General features: G+C 44.9%; 1 protein-coding gene across 2 annotated transcripts in view; it reads right to left on the bottom strand.

Moving 5' to 3' along the window:
* The window catches only part of RGS6 (regulator of G protein signaling 6), a 582,828-nt gene that overhangs the window by 98,139 nt on the left and 468,696 nt on the right, over positions 1-15,993 (bottom strand). For both annotated transcript variants that reach the window (XM_003801053.3, XM_012812220.2), the window contains exons 4-6: positions 9,758-9,808; positions 6,636-6,742; positions 4,824-4,875 (exon numbers count right to left, since the gene is read on the bottom strand). In XM_003801053.3, the coding sequence (XP_003801101.1) occupies positions 4,824-4,875; positions 6,636-6,742; positions 9,758-9,808 (210 nt within the window). The remainder of the gene's footprint in view (positions 1-4,823; positions 4,876-6,635; positions 6,743-9,757; positions 9,809-15,993) is intronic.

Genomic DNA, 15,993 nt, shown 5'->3' with positions numbered 1-15,993 from the left:
ACACACTCTCATCCCACCAGGAGAATTGTGTGCTCACAAGAGTCAGCTGCGGTTGTTCCCAAATGTGCTTATGCCAGGCTTATCTGTTATTGTAACCATGGTAAGTTCAAGTTACCAATGAAATTAATGTGAGAAGAGGGAGAGTTGTTGTTTCTACGAAGACTCAGTTGAATGGTTTGGAACAACTTAAAGAAAAGCAGCTGGCTAAGACAACTGCTGGTGAATTTGGTAAAGGTGAGGTAACCAGAAAGATGGGAAAAATAATAAAAATCTAGGGGAGGCCAATATTTAAAGGCTTTAAAAATTGCCTTTAAATTCCTCTTACTCTTTAAAGATACCAAAACGAGGTGGTTTATTCTGAGTGTGGTTTGCTTAACAAAGAAACTCAAGCTACGGTGGCTCATAATCAAAGATAAGTCTTTGGTTCTACCTCAAAAGGCTGTCAAATGAATGTTCTTTTGTTTACCTTCCCTTCATATGAAGTTTGTAAGGTATGTATATATCATTCCTTTTCTACTCACAACTTTTCCAATGAACCAAACGGCCGTTGTGTCTGATAAAGGGATCTCAGTTCTATTACAAAGCATCTCCTTCGTTCTCTTGGACCACAGGCAGTTTGTGGAGTGGGGGCAACCTCAAGAAGGAAGCCTGGTGTGTCACCAGCCCCCTCAGGCCTGGTCAGAATGACCTGCCAGCAGTTCACGTCAGTGAACAGGAGGTGGCAGCTGCTTTGACAATACTGTTTGAATCGGCCAAATGTAAAATTCAGAAGCGGCTAACCCAGATCTGGACGATGGGTTTTATGCAGGCAGAGTCATCCCAAGAAATTTTCAACCCCCCCTCGTCAAAATGGGTCAGTGGGATTGTGAAGTTTGGGACTGTGTATGGGACGCACAGCTAGTGCTGCTCCTGATGACGGCAAGTCTCTTGGCCACATGTTTCCAGCCCCCTTCCCTTGTGGCTACGGTCACTCACAAGGATTCTGTTCCCCACATCCAGAGAGCAGGGTGCGGCCACTCTCAGCACAGATCTCCCTGGGGCTTGTCGGAGCCCCCGATGGTGCTTTCACCAGTACTTGCTACGACATTCAGCCAACCCAAATGACCATGACGACCGCCAATCCTATCAGAGGGCAGCTGGGGCCCTTGTTTCAAACTCAGATGCTGGTTTCTCTTGAATACTTAATTTCTAACTGAAAAACCTTTGTCCCCTTGCCCTCACACCTGGCATTCCAACCCCACTCGTGTCTCACAGGGATGAACCCACTGACACCTCAGGCTCACCACATGTCACCACGATAAAACTGTAACAATGTAAACATTTTATCAAGGGAACAGGTTCATATATAACAGGTGTTGGCACTCAGTAGTTAGAGCACTAGCCCTGCAAACAGGGTGGTGAGTTCCAGCCTTACCTGGGGCTGATTAAAATATATTTTTTAAAAACTATTGAACTTTTTGGATTTCAGTGCACTCAAAAAACTAACCTCCTTCTAAACTGTATTTGTGAGTGACATCATGGTTTACCTCAGTCTCCTAAACTAGGGAACATACAAATCACTCATTACTCCATTGCCCTATAGCCTCTAATTACTTTTTAAAACAAGAGAATCCTAGCATTGGAAGTAACCTCGGCAACCATCAAGTGCAGATAGATCCCTCATTTACAGATGGGAAATTAAAGGCCCAGAGAAATGATTTCCCTAAAAGGTCAGCTAGTGACAGAGTTGGAATTGGCATGGCCATCCAGGGCAGAGTTCTGTGGAGTTTCCTCTGTGACATTCACCAGCCATTTACGCATTCATTTAGTCACATGAACACTTATTGAGCACCTCCTTGGTGTCTTGGGTGCTGAAGAAGTCTCCGTAGTGGCAGCCTCAGCTTAAACTGAGCCCAGCAAACATCAGGCACAGTCCTAGGGACCTTCCAAATATTCACTAACGCAGCCCTTATAATGACCCTGCGCGGTGGGCTCTGTTCTTACTCCCACCTTACAGATGAGGGAACTCTTCAAGTCATCATTTGTCATTGGGGACCCACAGTGGCCGCCCCAAACTGCTGAATCCACTCTAAATATCTCTCCTTGACTCCCAAAGCCTTTTTATAAACCTGCCCCTCCCAAGCTATTCAACCTCGTTAATCATTCTTCATCAACAGAAGACTTCTGGCTCCTCCGACAGGACCCTCACCATGACCTTGCCCCCCCCCCAATCCTAGACTGCTCAGCAGAAAGGACTGTGACGTATCCAGAACTGTGACATAGATATTGACAGAGTCGGTGACCAGTTAATGCTTGTTGAATGAATGAAAGTTTCTGGGTATTCATCAGTCCAAATCATACCTATTTTGAATTCTCAGTTTCAGTTTCACGTCCTTTCTGGTGAGAGGGCCACTGTAGTCATCCTCATGTCAACCACCAGCCTGGTGGAAACAGTATCAGCCACCAGCACAGAACTAATAACACCAGTTAGCACCTCGGCAACAATAAAACCCACCAGCAAGTACCAACTCCGTCCTTTGTGGACACAAACTGAACCTCCTATGCCTCTCATGTAAAATAGGGGGCCAGGGTCAATACCGTTATTACTCTGATTTTAATACGAGGTTTTTGTGGCACAGAGAGGATAACCTGCCGAGATCACACAGCCAGCGGAACTGGTTGATCCTGGGGCCCACTGTGCTGAATTCTCTCTTGGTGATTCCCTGTGATATTCTGACTATACTGCTTTGGAAACACTGGCATTTCTGCAGCCTGCACCTTGACTTCTCCCCCTGATTTTCCATGCACTGAGGCACAGGAATTCATAATAATTTTGCTATAATGAAAGCCTGAAAAAAACTGTTATTTCAATCCTTGTTCATGATGTACAACTAATACAATGATGAAGTAGAGACTGGCTGCAGAGACAGGGGACTGAGGCCCTTCTGAACTCAGCGTAAGATGGCCTAGGCTTTATTGCAGCAAATATTTGAATCTTACTTGGTCTTGGGTAGCTGCTCATACCATTCTCTCGCTCTCTCCATTGCCTAGAAAAATATCAGTTTTTACACTCTCACAGGCACGCGGCTGCTGCACGAAACTGAGGTATAAGAATTCAAATTCCGAGTTGGGCTTTCTTGAGAGATCTTTCAGCTCCAGGAGCATTTGGCTTATGAGTGGTCAAATGCAGCTCCTGTTCAGAGCTGGAGGCTTTGGTGGATCCACTTGTCACATTATTTAGGGTGCAGCACAGTGTCAGGGGTCCACAACGGGCATAAGCTAAGTGGACAGCTAAGCAGACAGCCAATGGCTGTCCTCCTGCTGACTGTCATTCTCCAGACTTGACAAGGAACAACCAGCCCAGCTATAGCCTTCTGAGGCCCTGACTCACTTGCATCCCATCCTCAGGATAGCTTCTAGGTGCTGGTTTCCCCTCCCTCCAACATGGGGTTTGCGGTTGGCACTTACCCCGTAAGCCTGCGAGACAGGGCCCCCTGAACACCACCCAGCTATATCCGCCTTCCTGCCCTAAACAAACCTGCAGAGAAGCCAGAGAGAAGCTGCAGGTCTCACTGAGCACCCATTCTCAAGGACAGCCACGGACTGGTCTGCCGAAGCAGCAGGCCAGCAGCCAGGATGCTGTGCAGAGGGGCAGTGCTGTTGCTACGACCTTCAGCCACATCCGATGGGGGACCAGGAAAGAAGCATGGGCTTTGGGGCCCTCACCTGAGCTCAAGTTCTGCTGCCTCTAGAGAGTGTTCAGCATCTTCAGTAAAGAACCAGAACTGCCAGCAAATATTTACTGGCACCCACCATGTGCTATGCACTATGCCCTGGGGGATATGAGAATGTGCGAGGTGGACCAGTCTCTGCCCTCATTCAACAGGGCATTCAGACGAATGTGGCAGTGTGAGCCTGTGACCTCTCTGGTTCTCAGGTCCTTTCTCTTAAGTAGCATAGTGATAATACAACTTCTTCAGAGAACTGGCACACAGAAATCTTTTTTTTTTTTAAGTCAGAGTTTCACTATGTCTCTCTTGGTAGGGTGCTGGGTTGTCACAGCTCACAGCAACCTCCAGCTCTTGGGCTTAGGCGATTCTCTTGCTTCAGCCTTCCAAGTAGCTGGGACTATAGGTGTCCGTCACAACGCTTGGCCATTTTTTGTTGTAGTTGTCATTGTTGTTTGACAGGCCCGGTATATGTGAACCTGCCAGCTCTGGTATATGTGGCTGGTGCCCTAGCCGCTTGAGCTACAGGCTGAGCCAACATAGAAATCTTAAATAGAGTATGTGGCACAGTGGAATAGGTCCCTTCCTGGAGAGAGCTAACTCCTAACTGTGCCCACTCTGTATTTTCCTAGTCCAGGGGGTCTTCTGTACCTCTCATCCTGGCATCTCTCTCTCTTTTCACCTAACTTCCCAATGAGTTCTTAATAAGTTTTAATAAGTTCATGGGAACTGAAAGGGCTGGTGAGAGGTGGCCCCTTGATCCAGCCCTCCCTGAAACCTTGCCCCTGGAAGGAGTGATCACGAGTCACGGCCCCATAGTGTTGCTGTGGGATCTCAGTTCTCCACAGCCCTATGCAATGAACATATTGACCGGCTCTTGATAAAACTTTCCTCCCTTTCCTCCGCCCTTCCTGGCACTGCATCGTCCAGTATGGTCTGCCTTCCTCCATTATTGGAACAGAACGTTTATCACGTGTCAATAATAGGAGAAAGGCCGAAGCAGGGTCAGGACCCTTCCTACCTATGCACTGTGGTCACCCAGACACCAAGCATTTGTCTTCTGCACTCCCAGAAGTGACCCCAAGTGTGTGTGTGTACTGTGGCTTCAGTTCTTACCATAGTCAGTGTTTTCAGGTTCCCAACAGTTCGAAGGCCAGAAATAAGGAGCCTGCAAAGGAGCACAGGTGTCAGGAGGTACCCAGGACTTGCCCTTGCCCCCAGCTCCAGGCAGGAACCGCCCTATGACAGGCTGCCTCCCTGTCTCCTTCCTGCTGACACCACACTCCAGCTCTCTCGTATTCTCTAAGGCAGCTGAGATGAGTCAACATTTTAATCTAGGTGTTGAGCAATAAAAGATAAAGTCAGCAAAATATGGCAAAAATGAGGTGCTTCAGTTGACAGGGCAAAATTTTTTTACCCCAAGACAATAGAAGTCTAACTGCACAGTTTATGGGGGACAGGAGCCTCAGGTCTGGTTATCCCTTTAACCCTGTCTGAAGAACTCTGCTTCCAAACCCTTTGGTTTGGACTTTGGCACAAACTTCTGGACTTCTACCCTAGGCCCCAATTTCCTCTGGGGCAGGACGTGGAAGAAGGAGTGTGAAATGAGTGGAGAGGATGAGTGGGCAGTGAGTAGAAATTTCACTCCAGGAAGGCGGCCTGGTATACACAGTAGCAGAAAGGCCAAGGGCTACCAGGCTTACCTTCTTCAAATCAAGGCTGCCTCCTAGATTTGCTAAAAACCACATTAATTGTCTGAGCTTCTCAATTTTCTCATGTGTGAGATGACTGATTATTTACACCCCCCAAGTATATTCTTCAGATAAATGAGGAAATACGTGCAAATTTTTTGCTATGTTCAAAAGGTTTGTGTCCTCCCCAAATTCATATGAAATGAATTGAAATCCTAATTCCCAAGGTGATGGTATTAGGAGATGGGCCTTTTTCTCCTTTTTTTTTTTTTTTTTTTTTGAGATAGAGTCTCACTTTGTTACCCTTGGTAGAGTGCTGTGGCATCATAGCTCACCGCAATCTCAAACACTTGGGCTCAAGTGAGCCTCTTGCCTCAGCCTCCCTAGTAGCTGACTGCTTGCCACAATGCTCAGCTATTTTTTAGAGACTGGGTCTTGCTCTTGCTCAGACTGGTGTTGGTCTCCTGAGCTTAGGCAATCTACCTTGGCCTCCCAAAGTGCTAGGATTACAGGTGTGAGCCACCATGCCCAGCCAGAGGTAGGGCCTTTTGAAGGTAATTAGGTAATGAGAGTGGAGTCCTCAGGGATGACATTAGTGCCCTTATAAAAGAGGCCTGAGAGAGGCCTCCTCATCCCTTACGCCACATGAGGACACGGCTAGAAGACACCAATGAGGAACAAGAGACTGGGCCCTCCCTAGACACAGAATCTTCTGGCACCTTGATCTCAGACTTCCCAGCCTCCAGAACTGTGAGAAATATATTTCTGTGGTTTATAAGGCCACTCAGGTTATGGTATTTTGTTACAGTAGTCCAAATGCACTAAGATAGTGCCCGACAGAGTACGCAGTCAACGAGGGTCTTTTACTGTTTGTTTTTCTTTCTTTTTTTTTTATTGTTGGGGATTCATTGAGGGTACAAGAAACCAGTTACACTGACGGCATTTGTTAGGTAAAGTCCCTCTTCTTTTACTATTAAGTGTGTCAATCAACAGGCCAGACAAAAGTTCTCTTGGCTTTGCCAGTGCTGATGAGGAGGGATGGCGGCTCCCTCAAATAGCCTTTCCTGCCTTTTTCCTCCCTTTCCTTTTATCTTCCCTTCCCTTTTCTTTTCTTTCTTTCTTTCTCTTTCCCTTTCTTCTCTTTCCTTCCCGCCCTCTCTTCCTCCCTCCCTCAGTTCTAATCTGAGGTCAGATCCTGATGATGGGACCGTTCCTCAGGTGGCATCAGCAGGCCTACCTGGAAACGATAAAAGGTGCCGTCATCCTTCATGGTGAGAACGTGGTCTGAGATTGGAAAGATGTAGCCCTGGGCAGCGATAAGGCTTCCCAAGTGTATTGCTTCAACTGCAAGAAGGACACAGGAGAGAGAAGGAATTAGGAAGCTGATTACTTAGCTGAAATGTACACTGGACGAGCAGAGAGGCAGCCAGAGAGGTTAAGTGTCATCTGCATTGATGATACGATTGCACTTGCTCAGTTGGGGAGGGCGAGGGCCACCATGTGTCTGAGACTCCTCTGGATCCTAGCTCTGAGAACCTGATGCTACTTAACCTCCATTCCTCACCCTTAGACTTTCAGAAGGAAGTCTGGCTTCACGGTTAAGGGTATGAGCTTTGCCATAGATAAACCTGTATTTAATTAAGTGATATATTTCATGTACAGTCCTTAGCATTATCTGGTTCAGGGCAAATACTCCATAAGTGCTGGCAGCCTTGATTCATATTTGTAGTTTCATCCTGTTTTGTCATCCCCAGCAATGTCACAAGCAACCTGTTGCTCCGTTAGCACCAGCCATAAACAGATTCACATAGTTATGAATTTATCCTGAGCAGCAAGAAAAAAAAATTAAAGACCTCAATGCTTCTACCACACAGAATAATCTTTCACAAACCTAAATGTACTTTGGAAATTATTGAAATGCTCAGGGAGTCTCTAGTAATTACTAATTTCATAAGCTCTAAATTTTAAAAAGCGATTTATTTTGGCTTTATTTGCAAACGTTTCAAGAGGATGTTGCTTATTAAGAACTTGCACTCATAATGGGTGGAATTAGAATGAGTGGAGCCTTATTTTAATTTTTATTTTAGGGATGACTAGTTTTTAAAGTCTCTATGCTTCAAGAATCCTGGGTCCAGCAAGTAGGGAAGTTTCAACGTCTGTAGCTGCTTCTTCCCCCAGGGAAAGAAGAACAAAACCCAGTAAGACGGTGACCTTCCTGTCACCAGCCTCAGAGCTAAAACTCTCACTTCATTCTTTGAGCAGAAATGTTTTTTGCTTAGAAATTTGGCAGATTGGAAGAAAGAAAAGATGCTGGTCACACCCTGGCTATTCCCGGCATCCTGTAGCCTGGGTGTGTCTCATTCCACTTCTGTTCCCAGCTGGCAGGTGTTCTTAGCTCCTCCTACTCAGCCACTTCTCAGAAGCCCAAACAGCTCCCAACACCTCAATGTCCTCCCAAAGGCATCAGAATACAACAAATATTTATAAACATGACCCTCATCATTCGGGAGCTTACAGAGAATCATGCCGGGGTCAGAAGATTCCTGAAGCCCATTCTCATGTATTACCAGCTTCTTCAGTGTTCTCAGTATAATAATAATAAATATGTGGGTCACTATGAAAGTTTTGAGACAGACTATGCTATGGCCTATTATTTGACTTCCAAGAAACATAGTCAACAGCATCCTTTCTGGTTCACATGTGCAAGTTTCAATTTGCTCAGATTATCAGTGTTTCTGGGAGGGCTTCATTTGTTTTTGCCAATGTGGATTTTACGTTTCTTGATTTTTCTCATATCTCAAAGCTTTTGTACTGACTCATGCATGTTTGAGGCTGCAGTGAGCCTTCATTGGACCACTGCACTCCAGCCTGGGCAACAGAGGGAGACCTGGGCTTAAACACAAATAAATAAATACAAATAAAAAATGAATAAATAAGGCAGAAATAAAGAATGATTATATTGGAAGGGCAAAGAAACCAGGGCTCTTGGAAGAGGAAAGACTGCTTCGAGGAAAGAGGAAAGGTAGGTATCCTTAGTTTAGAATCCTAATGCAAAGAAATGTTGACTTTAAGTAAAATGTAACTGTGCTGGTGATCCAGTCCGTGTTTTATAAGTGGACACACAGAAGTCCAGAGTGCACAGGGCCAGCGGGATCCAGTCCGAGTTTTTCAGGTGGACCCTCAAAAGTCCAGGCTGTACTGAGGAAGTACATAGGGGAGCTAACTTGGGTTCTGTCTCTTGAAAGGGTTGGCATGGATGGTTTCTTCCCTGTGAATGAAGAACTTGACTGGAATTAAGAATTTTCACTAGTTGTGACAGCAGTCACGATTGAAGGTGGTGAAAAGGCTTGGGTTATTTCCATGAATGACCTGCTTTTCTGCATTCAGATTTTTGGCAACTTTATTTTATTGAACTGTAGAAAAATTGTATCACTTCTTAGCCAACAGATTAGGAGTATCAGGTTAAAATACAGGAATGCCAGGGCTGACATACTGATCCCAGCAAGGAGTCACAGCTGAAGGTCAGACACCTATAGTGGGTGCTTGGAAAAAAATCTTCAAAAAGCATAGCGGTTGGAACCATTTAATTTGGGGTAGGTAAGTCTAATAATTCCAATATCCATTAAGAACATCAGAGCACATTAGTGGACCTTTATAAATGCGACCTTCAGTCATAAGAACACTTAGTGAAGACAAAGGAAATATATAATAAATTGAGAAAAGTATAATTAACAGCACACGGATAATAAGCTTTACTTACTCAGAATTTTCATTTTTCAGACCTCTTCCCCCATTTCCTAATTATGCTGTGAAAATTAATTTTACTGCTTATTTTCTGATCAGAGGACAGATTTGGCAACTTATCGGTCAGGGTTTTGTTGTTGTTGTTCTAGTAAGTTCTTCCTAATTGAAATGTACAATTAAAGATGAAAAAAAATATTCTTTCACCTTCTTGCAGAAGCCGAAAACAGGAGTCTTAGCAAATAATTAAACATCTTAATTGTGGATCAGGTGGTCTAATTTTAAGAGCTGGCTTTAGAAGGCTGTTCAGTGACAGTGCTACAACTTATGTGTGATTGCTGCGGCTATCAAGAATTCAACTCATTTCACACGTTATTGTTTTGAGCTCTTTGGCATTCTAATAGTTGCTCATTTCCTTGAAGCATGATTTAAATTTAAAGATAGAATGCTCAGTGGAGAAAATAAATTAATTTCATTTGTAAACAGATTGATCCCATGTCCTGGAATTCCCATGTATAACCTCAGTTCTCACGAGGGCAGGGGAATCCAATTTGGAGCTTAATTATGGGGTATTTATTGATAACAGTGGAGATAAAGGCGGGGTCAAGGGTCAGGTACCTGGGTCCTCGATGGAAAGGTTCTTCATGAGCCACTGCACAATGTCAGTACCTGCAATGAGAAAGCAATTTCAACTGAAGGGTTCATGGCTATTTAACCTTGTAGCAGAAGAAACGTGTTTTCCCAGGAGAATTCTGATTCCCGCCAGTACAAACTGACCCTTTTCTGTCCTAACCAAACTTTCCACACATTGATACACTTCCATAGTTACAATTCTGTCCTTTTCTAAAATAAATCCACTTCTGATGGCTCAGGATGACCCTATTTCCACACTGCTAGGAGTGCCTACCGAGGGCTTTCCCAAGACGAGCAGGGTGGAGTTTCATCATGCCTGGCCCAGACCATTTCCTGAGGAAGGGGTCCTCCTCAGCTCCCCGTCCTCACTGACAAGGTCTGACCAACACAGGTGACCTATCAAAAGTCTCTTCGTTTCTGCCATCCCAAATGAATGGGCCACTGCGTCTCTGGCAGAAACTTCTGTGTGTTCACCCAAATTTCTTCCCTCTCCTGCCTGGCACACAGCTAGATTACCTTTCTGGACACATCTGCACTTGGGTGTGGACTAAGTTCTATGAATAAACGTGGGAAGAAATGACACCTGCCGTTTCCAGACCTGGACCATAGAAACTCTCATGTAGTCCTTCCCACCTCGCCACCCTCCTGTTCCCCATCCGTGCCTGGATGCAGAGGACTCCGAGGACCGGGGGGTGGACAGAGCCCCAACAGAACCTGTTGGTGGAAAAGAGCCTGCAAGGAGCTGTGGGTCCATCCGTGAACATCAATACCCTGGGTGAGAAGTGCTGTGACCTGCTCGTAGAAAAACCTCAGTACCTGGGAACTCACAAACCTCCCTACCCAGCACGTTCCAGTTAAATCGTCCTTGATTTCTCTGAAAAGAAACTTGGTCCCCTTTGACTTTTTCCATTGGCCTCAGTTTTGTTTGCCCTTTGATGATAGTAAATCCGTGAGGCTGTCCAGCCCATCCCTCAGGTATTTGAACGGTTTCTGTTTACCACCAGCATCCTTGCTCCAGGGGAAATGTGCCTGGTCCCCAAGACTCCCAGAATGGAGTTCCTCACCATTCTGGTCACAATCCTCTGGATAAGATTCCTTTTGTCTGCCTCCCTTTGACAATGTGGCACCTGTTCTAAGAGTGCACGGTTCATATGGGAGTAGAGGAATCCAATTTTCTGGAAAGTCTTGAACTTTTGGTCAACCCATCTTTGTCACCCAAAGATCTCACTTCAGACCAGTGCAGACCATGGCAGACGGCTGAGTCACCTCAGGATAGAATATTGGTGGAGAAGAACTTGCAAGGGGAGACTTTCTAGCTACCTGGGTCCTGCGGTGGGTTTGAGCTCTGTGTGAGGGAGAGGGTTTGCAAATATTCTCCTGGGCTGGATTCCTGGCTCAAGATCTGGAGATGCAGGAGAGGGGTTTAATTCCCAGAAATCGAATTTCTCAGAAATCTGATTGGTGGCCAGAAGTGGGACCGGTGCAGACTGAGAAACAGGTATTTCCTGTCTCCCCTGCTCCGTGTGGGGTGAAGTCACCAGCACAGTGGGCCCATCAGGGCCCTGTCTTCTTCCTGTGTGCCCTGAGCCCACCAACACAGCCTTGCAATTTCCCGTTTCCCCTCCTTTCAGCCTCAAAAGCAGGACTTCTAAGCTTCTCCAGCTCTTGCTCCCAGATGGCATCTCCGGGCTAAACTTTGCATCAGAAACACTGCTATTCATTCACATTCTTTGGGAGAAAGAGAGAGTGTGTCTGTGTCTGTGGGGGGATGTGGGTGTGTGTCCACTTCCTCCAAATTACACAAGTTCAACATTTGTCCTAGGAAATGGAGAACAAAGCAGAAATCAAATAAGAACTATAATCCCAAGTTGGGGGTGGGAGAGAGACTCTAACCTGTTTTTTTTTTTTTTTTTTTGTTCTCAAAAGAAAAATAGTTCTTTTTTTGTGGGTTGCCTAGAAACTGTGAGGTTTCCAGCATCAGCTCAAGCTGTCCCCCAGGCAGGCGGATTATCTTTCTGCTGAGCTTGCTGAACCATTATTTATCACCTGCCAAGATTGATTACTCACCCCGGGACAATGACAGCCCTTCCTTTCCCCTGTTAATTACTGTCATCATTAATATCCACGTCACTAATTAGTATTCATTCACATTGAAACTCCTTCCTCGCTATCATATCCGCTCCCCTCCCTGCACCCACCCCCAGCTCGGGCATCATTGTCTGGGTTTCTATCCCCTTTTGGCTTCCTGGGCTCAGTCTCTGGCCTAATTGTTCTCCCCAGAGCACCAGGCCCTGGTTTGCATTCGCAGAGCTAAAGGATCACATTTAAGCACTTTTGTTTGCAAAGAAGGGAAAGGCACACAAGCCCCTTTCCTTCCCCCCCCAGCACTGTGGGGACCACAGAACTGCGTTTCTTGTCTCTGGTTCAGCCCCTGGGACAGCCATCTCTTCTGGGACTGGTATGACCTTGCTCAGATCCAAGCAAAGGCCAAAGTGGCTGCCCGCGGTGGTCCTGGGCCACTGCACTTATTCTACAGAGACACTCCCCACCCCACTATCCCTCCTATGCTGTGGCAGTTTTGGGGGGACTTCAGCAAAGATGATGGCACTGAGGGATAGGGGGTCATGCTTAGGGATAGGTGGACAAGCTTGCTTTCATACGTGGGGACTATTTCAGGCTTCCCTGGACAAATCCCAGAGTGGCCAGCATTCAGCCCGGGGCAGGAAGTAAACCATTGTGCATACAGCCCCAGGAGCAAATAAGAAAGGGAAATCTGTCATAAAACATCCTTTAAAAGCCCTCCAATTGTTATGCTCTAGAGACAGACAGGAGTAGTTGAACTAGCCAGCATGAGAAAACATTTTTTTCTTCTTTTTTCACTTTCTTTTTTTCCCTCCTGCCAACCCACAATCATTCCTTCCTTCCTGTTCTAAAAAGAATCTGTAGCAGATTCTTTTTCTGTTCTACCTAAAATTAATTGTTGCCTTGTTACCAGGATTGGATTCTGAATCTTACCTTAGTCAAGCTGCTTGGCCGAGGATTTGAAGCCAATATAACAATATAACAAATGCTACGTTATCACAACATAACAAAAGCAGGGTAGCCACCCTTTATCTGAAAGCTTTCTTTTTGAGGCTAATTTATCAACATATATCTCAGGGGTATCCATGAGATATTCTAGAGGCACCCAAACATCCCTTCCATTGGATGTATGCTTTATTAGTACATTTATGAATATATTTCTTACATGAAGTTCTATGTTGTACTTCTATGTGTAACATGTATGTATTTCAATTATGTCTTTTGTATATAAAATTACATTTATTGAACAGCTGTTTGGAAACAACCCAAAAGTCCTCTAATAGAGGATTGAATAACAAATTATGGCTCACATATGAAATAAATATTTATTGAACACCTACTGTATTAAGTGTAAAAGCAGATTGAGAACAGTGTATATGATAAAATAACATTCTGCAATGGAAAAATATTTATATTCTGTTAATTATGTATGTGTAGATATACACAGATATAAAGAAAAGTTCTGGAAGTATATTTAAATTGTTAACTTTGGGCTCCATTAGGGAGAGGGAAGGCATCAAATTATGGGCAATTTCTATTCTTTACATTTCTGTATTATCTAAAGTTCACTGAATGTTCATAGTATAATAAATACTTCTGCACTGAGAAAAAATACTTTTTATTTTCAAGAGCAGAGAAGGAAGCCTTGGCGTCTGAGGCCGAAGTGGAGAGGGTAGGGGTGACTTTGGCAGGCTCTGGCTGGCCTTGGGCCCTGGGCATACTTTGGGAAGAATGGGGCATTGCCAGTTGTCTGGGAACAGGGGAAGAGGAATGGACACAGCGTTCTTGAAGCTGTCTTTCTCCTGAGGGGCAAACGGTGGGAGGCTCAAAAATGACGCTGGATCATGGGCCTCAGATTGGTCACTCTCGCTGGTCATCTGCCATCTCTGAGCCTCAGAGAGGACTTCTGTGGACTCTAACAGAGCCATTCACCTGTAGTCTTGTTCTCAGGGTGACAGCCCACACCCCTCCCTTGTTTGCTGACTGATTTATTAATTATTGTTTATTAGACGCAGTGACCTCTTCCCTCACTGTCTTAACTCTAGGGCAAAATCCACCAGTTTTGAGTCAGCCGGTAAGGGGGTTCTGGTATTCTATATACAATTTACTTATTTTTATAATAAGCAGAGGCATTAATTTAGTGATAATAATTACTACTATCATTAGCTGTAAAACTATTAATAATAATTCATTGAGCACTTTCTATATCCAAACTAGACGATGGTGATGGTTGGGGGGAGGACCTTAGAAAATTCTAGGCTTCATCTTGAGGTGTTTTAAGCTCCTCCAAAGATCTAGCAATTGACAGGGATGCCTTCCTCCCACTAATGACTCAGAACTCCAGGGATTCTGGGATGAAAAACTCCCCCCATTCTTTCCAAAGTGTTGTCATCAATGTGAGCCCAAATCAGATTATGCAAAGTTAATAAAAAACTGGTTCCAGTCACCTGCAAATTTCAAGTTATCTGAAACCTGGCAAATTATACAGTATATCACAGTACTGATCCCTGGAACAATTCATAAGTTAATTAGCAGTTCTCACCTTTGGGGAAAGACACTTTTCTTTCCAGTAAAATGATTTTGGAGCTCAATGTACAATAAGTGTTCCCTTCCTGAGAGAGTTTACGGCATTCCTCAGTCAAGCTGATGACTCCATCCACCACTGATTTCTGTATACCGGCCAAGGTCTCTGCTGTACCTCCGGGCAGAAAGGGTAGCTTCATGTCACCTCGTCACATAGGTGCCAGGTGCAGGCCAAGGCTTATGAGGGGGCAATGATATTTCATGAGTGCCCATGTTGTGGCAAGCCAGAGCCAGGTACTGGACCCTGTCATCACATATCATCTTGACCACAACTGTGTAAAATACAATTATTATGCCCACTTAAAGATTAGGCTCAGAGAAGCTCAAGGCCATATGCTATTTGAGCCAGGGTTGGAATCTAGGTAATCTCATGTCGAATATTATTTGGACTATACTATTACACCTGTCTTATCTCTGAAAAAAATTTCCAAGTAGTATAAAGGGAAAATAATTGGAAAACAGATATTCTCTATTCAGTGTTTTTCCATGAAGCAGAGGCATTAATTTTGTGATAATAATAATCACTAGTATTATTAACTATGGGACGAATAATTTATCAAGCACTTTCTACATTCCAGGTTTTAGAATAATTCCATGATGCTAACCTTACGGTGTAAATAGATTATTATTTCTCCAGTTTCCAGATGAATGGCAAGATATTCTAAGTAGGGCCGTCTTTACAGTTTTAGACCTTTCTGTTATGCCTTAGTTTTTAAAGAAAAATGAAAAAAAAATGCAACCATCAGTCAGTAGAGAAAGCATAAGAGGGACGTGTTAAACTGGGCTTGGGCGGGTGGGAACGGTGAACGGCAGGAGGCGGAAGGAAGTGCAGGGGAAAGAAATCTGTGATGCAGTTTGGTGTCATTTCCCGGTAGTATCGCTTGGTCAATGCACGGCAAATTTAACGCTTTCTTACCAAGCACGCAAAGCGGGAAGTCACGGTGTTTACAAAGTTGGGCAGACCTGGGTGCCACTCACTGTATTTCAGTTACAAGTTGTGGGACCCTAGCAGTTTCCTCACCCACCACTTACCCCAATCTTCATTTCTTCATATGTCAATGGGGGAAATACTGCCTACTTATGGGATAAAACAAGATCATGAACGCAAAACCCTCCTCACAAAGCCTGGCTCGTGGTTTTGCCAAAATGGCCTCTTTATTATCAGGGACCTGCCTGCTTTGTGTCTTTACTTCCTTCTACGTGTATGAAAAGAAGACAACAATCATGGGACCTGCCGCAGAGGCGTAGAGTGGAATGAACCTGTGCACAGTGATGAGCATTAATGCCCAGTAGCGACTAGGGGAGTCTGTGCTTCAGGGACCTCGTATCAGAGCCAAGAGTCTAACCAAGTCATCTGCATGGCTGGGGGCGGCCCCTGGGAACTCTTGTGTTATTTTAGGCCTTGGCTTAGAGACTGTCAAGATGTCTCCTGATGCTTTTAGGAAGGGGTCCGCTGCTAGGCCGATGGTTGGACAGAAGGGGAAACAAAGGAAGGAGTTGCCACAGGACAAGGCCATGAGCCGGGGACCCCCAGCTTTCTGACTCCACTCCTCTGG

This window comes from Otolemur garnettii, unplaced genomic scaffold, assembly GCF_000181295.1.
Source record: "Otolemur garnettii isolate 467f Iridium unplaced genomic scaffold, OtoGar3 scaffold00196, whole genome shotgun sequence".
NCBI lineage: Eukaryota > Metazoa > Chordata > Mammalia > Primates > Galagidae > Otolemur > Otolemur garnettii.
This window is presented reverse-complemented; position numbering and strand designations above follow the sequence as displayed.